General features: G+C 45.2%; 1 protein-coding gene across 1 annotated transcript in view; it reads right to left on the bottom strand.

Annotated features, from left to right (window-relative positions):
* Window positions 1-304: 304 nt before the first annotated feature.
* The window catches only part of LOC129186413 (dihydropyridine-sensitive L-type skeletal muscle calcium channel subunit alpha-1-like), a 61,020-nt gene continuing 54,246 nt past the window's right edge, over window positions 305-7,078 (bottom strand). The window contains exons 39-41 of the mRNA XM_054784672.1: window positions 3,835-3,965; window positions 722-844; window positions 305-586 (exon numbers count right to left, since the gene is read on the bottom strand). Of these exons, the coding sequence (XP_054640647.1) occupies window positions 350-586; window positions 722-844; window positions 3,835-3,965 (491 nt within the window). The 3' untranslated portion in view covers window positions 305-349. The remainder of the gene's footprint in view (window positions 587-721; window positions 845-3,834; window positions 3,966-7,078) is intronic.

The following is a 7,078-nucleotide window of genomic DNA, read 5'->3' as shown; positions in this document are numbered from 1 at the left end:
CGACGTTGACGAAAGCTCACGTTTCACTGATTCACGCCACAACGAGATGTGAGTTAGGAACAAGTCATAAAAAAAACATACGATGGTGTGAGCTGAGGTGGGTCCGCTTTTTTGGTGCGCACCAGTGACCACATGACAGCGTTCACACTTGACCAAACGGACTGCACCAGGAGAGCAACTGCTCCATTGTTCATTTTAACCAAACCAAAAATGACAAGAAGTAAGCTGTTATTGGAGCACATGGGTCGCTGGCACCTAAGCAGACAAAGAGACCCACTGCAATATTAGCAATATAGCCTGGAGTTTAGTCAGTCAGTCTGAGTTGATACTCAAAACACTGATTCATCGGTTAGCCTGTGGGGAATGTAATAAAAAAAAACCATCCACAATGTTTATTTTTCTTCTCACTCTGCTGCAAAATGTTAACACACACATGACAAACATTAATGCACAAACCCTTGGTGCTGTTGCTCATGATTCCTTCTGCCCTCTGCAGTGGGCGCTGACTCGTAGCCTGGTTGCCACTGGCCATGTCACTCTCCGTGGCAAAAGGATCAGAGTGGTTTCCAAAAAGACTTCCTTGCCTCTGTTTTCAAAAAGTTACATACCATCAAACGTATGTGACTACTTACGTAAATGAATTTTAAATGATGACATTTTTAATGATTACATTGACATTAATTCGCTCTATTCACTTATCCTTAATCCCACCGACTCTTACCCTGAAGATTTCCTCCACAGCATCATCAGTAACTCTGTCTATCTCGTCCTCATTCAGGAGATCTCCAGAGATGGATCGATGCAGCTCTGGAGCAGCCTCCTCCTCAATATTCCTAAGTCCTGCCTGAGAGACCAAACTGTCATATTAGGGCATGAGTGTGCACGTTTTGGTTTAATTGTCATTTCACTGACTGTAGTTAGATGGCAATTTAAGAAAAACGAAAGCAAGTGAGCTTGCTTTGAGGTAATATTGTATATACACACACGAGTCTGCTTTAGAAACATTGACAGTATGGCACACATAGTGTTTATTTACCGTTTTCACTTGAAAATTAAGTCTAAATGAAAAATGAGAAATTATTTGGAAAATCATAACAATTTCTTGAACGCATGTGCGGATGCCACGTTTGTCGAGTGTTAAAGATGTTGTGACTCATATGATGGTTACATATTCTTGTGCATGCACACTGAGCTCAAATATGGGTTCCGAACAACACAAAATTTGACTTAACACCAATGACCGACTGTACGGGGTGAAAGATGGAACATGGACGCAATAGTTTTTGTGTTATTATTATTAAATCTCTTGCTCCATTCTTCCCTCAAATTCTGTCCATAAAGCTCAGGAACAAAATGGATGACAAAGAGCATCATTGGTGCAGTCTTCAACTTCACTAGAAACAAATTTGACTTCCGTTGGTTGGACTGAATGGTTGTAGGGTCCGAATGGCCTGTATCAGGGGGTTGGGTACCCTGAAATACCAGGACACCCCCCACAGAACTCCCAGAGGGATGGGGACGAATGTCCACAAGGCACATGTAGATTGGTTAGGCAAACTCCCATGCACCCTCCAGGAACCTGCCGAGGGTGCGGAGCTGGTCCAGTGTTCCATGGCCACAACGAAAAGCACATTGTTCCTCCTGAAACTGAGGTTCAACTAGCCAACAGAACTTCCTCTCCACGACCCCCGAGAAGACTTTACCACGGAGACTGAGGAGTGTGAACCACTTATAGTTAGAGCACAACCCTATCAGAGGTAGTGTCCCCAATTTCTAACCTCAGCCTTTAAGACAGGAGAGTCCATCGCCGAGTCCCCATACTCCAGTTCCTCATTCGAAGGTGTATTGGTAGGATTGAAGAAGCCCAATTGACCTACAATGTCAGTACCTAGTCGTTGATGTGCTATTCCGGACTTCCTCTAAGCAGTCAGAATCAGGGAAGTCAAACAATAAATGACATCTGTCTCATTCTAATGTAACCAAGGGTTTCGGGAAGCTAGCTGATCTGGAAGTTTGGTGTAAATAAAGGACGGGAGCTACGCTACGGCTGGGCAAATTTATTCATTTGCACAGTAAGACTCTGTTAGCAACAGTCAAGGGACTTTCTCAACTCACACAACACACTCCTGATCTTCAAAATAGGAGCGCTTTGGGCTACATCCTATTTACTTGTGTTGACAAAATAAGAAGAACAACTCTGGTTAGCCCCTTCATTTAAACCATTCAAACTTATATGACCTGCCTCTTAAAAGCATTGAAATTGAGAATTGTTAGGAACCGTAATTGAAACGAGGAATCAGAATCGGAACCGGAATCGTTCAAATTAAAACAATGCTCAACCCTAATGCCTGCCTCAGCGTCTGCTAAAGCCGCATTCCGCTTGGACTTCTAGTAACTATCAGCTGCCCCCGGGTCCCACAGGCCAAAAAGACCCGACAGAACTTTTTGTCTTTGACAGAAGGCGTTGACCATTGGGTTCTGGTGTTTCCGCCACAACAGGCACTGATGACCTTACAGCCACAGCTCCGGTCAAGTGGCTCAACAATAGAGGATTGGAACATGGCCCACTCGGACTCCATGTGCCTCACCTCCAGGGAACATAGTCAAAGTTCTGACAGAGGTGGGAGTTGAAACTCCTGACCCTCACAGCAGATCCTCACAATACATTTGAAGCTGCAAGCCGGCATCCGTCCCCACCATCAGAGTCAAGCCATCGGTCACTTGAACCATGTCGTGTAAATCCAGCCATAGGTCATAGTTGCGATTCTGGGGTTTTTAAGTTGTGGTTTGACTCCTTTTCCAGAGCCTGCTTTTAGAAATTGACTGAATGAACAGTCAGACCACTAAAATTTCTTCAGCTGTTATGAAAGTGGTGAAATTGCTGCAAGTGCTTAATGACATCAGCAGTTAAACTACACAACAAGAGCACTGAGTAGTGTTCCTTTTGTACCCAAGGCGAGGTACAGACTTAGTTTAGTTACAGTGTTCCCTCGCTACATAGCGGTTTAGCTTTCACGGATTAGCTCTTTTGCTTTACTTTTTTTTTAAAAACAGGGTATGATCGCACATTGTGTACTGCGTCCTTGTGTTGTATTAGAGTGGTCTATCGGTTCTCTGTTGCATGTGTCTGTTGTTGTATTTATTACTGCTACCAGTAGAGGGTGTTGTATACTCATGTGAGAGTTGAAGACTGTCCAGTTTGTCTCAGTAAATAGAAAGCAACAACACTCCTGATTGGCTAAGGGAGAACGCGGCCATTGTGTTCTGCGTTCTGATTGGCTGTAGACCATTGTCAATCAATCTTCTTCATGCCGGACTGCCTGTTTCCTGTTGTACATGCTGAATGAAGGCAGAAGTTACTCTAGGCGGCCTGGAATACTGTAAATGAATCTTCGGTTCATGGAGGACGACAAGAAGGAATATGTTTTAACGATACAAAAACGGTGCCAGGACAAGCCACGATCAGAGAAGTCACTTAATTTCTTGTGTCCAGTCTTGTAAGTTGATCTTTAAAATAATTAAAATTGAAACAAAATTTTAACTTTGTGTTATACAAGAGAGAAATGTAATAAAATGTTAATGTCTGTCTGAGAAAAGTGTATAAAGTGTATGGTGAAGGGTTTTACAGCCTTAAAACATATAGTATATTAATGGTACAAAAATATAGTTGGCTACTTTGCAGATTTCACTTATTGCGGGCTATTTCGGGAACCCACCCGCAATAAAAGAGGCAACTGTTGAAAAATAGTTGAATAATAATTAGTGATACTGTTGCAGTTTAAAACAACACAAAAAGGTGCAAAATAGTATGCATGAATGTATTAAACTGCTTGCCTGTATTTCATTTGTGGCATTTTTCTTCGTGGGCCTGCAACCATAGTATTCCTCCTGTCTTTTCTTCATTTTTCGAAAGTAATCCTGGATTAAGAATGTTGCATAGAATTTTCCGACTGTCACTTCATCATCTGATATAACAGAGGAAAATAAGACAGAAAAAGGGCAGTTATAAATGTTTTATTCCTAAGAGATGATATAAATACCAATAACCAGCACCAGTCTTGAACCTAAAAGGTCATCGATGCAGAACCTGATTTTTCATATTGTTAACAAGCCTGCAAGATGCAACATAGAACTCACATTAATCAGCGTTAAAAGAATATACAGACAGACCAGGGGTCTCATCTATAAAGCTTGCATACGCACAAAACAGGGCCAAAAAGTTGCGAATGGTGTTTTCCATGCTAAGTATGTGATGTACAAAAACCCAAACTGACGTGAGAATGTGCGCACCAGTCCGCCACCTTTGTAGCTGGAGCCGTGGCAAAAAGGCGACGAACACATTAAGTGGTGAAGTGAAGTCATATGTTAGCAATAAACATGCAATAGAAGCCAATAAATGTTTATCATCACGCCGTTATTGACTTAAAAACATTTAAAAACACTGACACTGATGGATGTCATTTGTCAATTCAAATATAATATCCTACATTGCATCTGCTGGTCAACATATGGTGACTGTAAATAGATTGATAGCTGTGGTATCAATCCTCAAGTATCATAAACACCATTACGCACCAGTGTAGTATCCACACTAAAAGACACACTAAAAACACAACGCAGCGCTTCAATAATTCATAACTTTATTTTATAATCATAAGAATATTATGTATTCCATTAATGTTAATTATAACAAACATCAAGTTGTCAATTAAAACATTCTATGGTGTTTATATTTACAAGACACACAGCTAATATGTCCTCCGTGCTCTGTTGTTCACTTTTCTTTGGACAGTTGATCAAAAAATAATACAAATAATAGACATTTCTTGGTTGCACATGTCAAGATATAGCAAGTAAATAGTAACATTTATTTGTCTTATTGCAGCCTTAATTTGTGTGGACAGTGTCAGGGCCATGTGCCTGTTTGCATCCATCCGTCCATTTTCCTTGGCTTATTCGGGTCCGGGTCGGGGGGGGCAGCAGTCTCAATAGGGAAGCCCAGACTTCCCGGTACCCGGCCACCTCCTCCAGCTCCACCGGGAGGATGTCAAGGCGTTCCCAGGCCAGCTGTGAGACATAATCCCTCCAGCGTGTCATAGGTCTGCCCCTGGGCCTTCTCCCGGAACATGCCTGGAACACCTCACCAGGGAGGCGTCCAGGAGGCATCCGGACTTGATGCCCGAGCCACCTCAAATGGCTCCTCTCGATGTGAAGGAGCAGCACCTCTACTCTGAGCTCCTCACCCTATGTCTTAGGGTGAGTCAAGCTACCCTACGGAGGAAACTCATTTCAGCCGCTTGTAGCCACGATCTCGTTTTTTCAGTCACAACCCAAAGCTCATGACCATAGTTGGGGGTGGGAACGTAGATCAATTGGTAAATTGAGAGCTTAGCCTTCCGGCTCAGCTATCTCTTCACCATGACGGTCTGGTAAAGCAACCGCATTACTATCGACCTCACACTCCAACCTTCCCTCGCTCGTGAACAAGACCTCGAGATACTTGAACTCCTCCACCTGGGGCAGGACCTCATTCCCAACTCGCAGGGATCAATCCACCCTTTTCCAAATCAGAACCATGGCCTCGAATTTGGACGTGCTGAGTCTCATTCCAGAAGCTTCACACTCAACAAACCGCCCCAGTAAACGCTGAAGGTCACAGCCCGATGAGGCTGAGGCATCTGAAAATAGCAGAGACAAGATCCTAAGGCCACCGAACTGGACTCCCTCGACGCCATGGCTGCGCCTAGAAATTCTGTCCATGAAAATTATTAACAGAATCGGAGACAAAGGGCAGCCTTGGCGGAGGCCAACGTTCACCGAAAACAGGCTTACTGCTGGCAATGCGAACCAGGCTCCTGCTCTGGTTGTACAAGGACCGAATGGCACGTAGTAGCACACCACCAATCCCGACACCGTGAATGCCTTTTCCAAGTCCACAAAGCACATGTAGACTGGTTTGGCAAACTCTCAAGTACCCTCCAGTACCCTTGCAAGGGTGTAGAGCTGGTCCAGTGCTCCGCGAGCAGGACGAAAACCACATTGCACCTCCTGTAGCTGAGGTCCGACTAACGGTCGTACCCTTCTCTCCAGCACCATGGAATAGATTTTCCCAGGGAGGCTGAGGAGTGTGATCCCCTATAGTTGGAACACACCCTCCGGTCACCCTTCTTGAAAAGGGGGATCACCACCCCGGTCTCCCAATCGAGAGGTACTGTTCCTGGCTTCCACGCAATGTTGAAGAGACCTCAAATGTTCCCAGCACACCCTCATTACATGTTTGGGTCTCCCAGGTCTGTCGGCATCCTCCCCCGCCATCTAATCCAACTCATGACCAGGTGGTGATCAGTTGATACGACTACATAGTTGATCATAGACCTGCAGCCTAGGGTGTCCTGCTGCCATGTGCACTTACGGACATCCTTATGTTGGAACATGGTGTTTGTGATGTACAAACTGAGGTTCACACAGTAGTCCAACAACATCACACCGCACCGAACCGCACCGCACCGTTTAGATCGGGGAAGCCGTTCCTCCCAATCACACAGGTCACACTGTCATTGCCCACATGGGCGTTGAAGTCTCCCAGTAAAACGACAGAGTCACCAGTTGGGGTGCTTTCCAGCACCCCTCTGATGGACTGCAAGAAGGCTGGGTACTCTGAACTCCCGTTTGGCGCGTACGCACAAACGACAGTCAGGACCCTTTCCCCAACCCGAAGGCGTAGGGAAATGACCCTCTCGTTAACCAGGGATGACTCCAACACTGAGGCATCGAGCCGGGGAGCTATTAATAAGCCCACACCAGCTCGCCGCCTCTCCGCTGCAGCAACTCCAGAGGAGAACAAGGTCCAGCCCCTCTCGAGGAGTTTGGTTCCCAAACTGTGGGTCGAGGTGAGCCCAACATTATCTAGTCAGAATGTCTCAACCTCTCTCACAAGTTCGGGCTCCTTCCCCACCAGTGAAGTGACATTCCATTTACAAAGAACCAGATTTTCGCCGAAGACCAGGTCGCCCAGGCGCCCGCCCTCGATCGCCACCCAAAGCACAATGCACTGGACCCTTACGCTTGCGACACCAGA

Source organism: Dunckerocampus dactyliophorus, chromosome 8, assembly GCF_027744805.1.
Source record: "Dunckerocampus dactyliophorus isolate RoL2022-P2 chromosome 8, RoL_Ddac_1.1, whole genome shotgun sequence".
Classification (NCBI taxonomy): Eukaryota; Metazoa; Chordata; class Actinopteri; order Syngnathiformes; family Syngnathidae; genus Dunckerocampus; species Dunckerocampus dactyliophorus.
The sequence above is the reverse complement of the archived record's forward strand: the minus strand, read 5'-3'. Positions and strand labels throughout refer to the sequence as shown.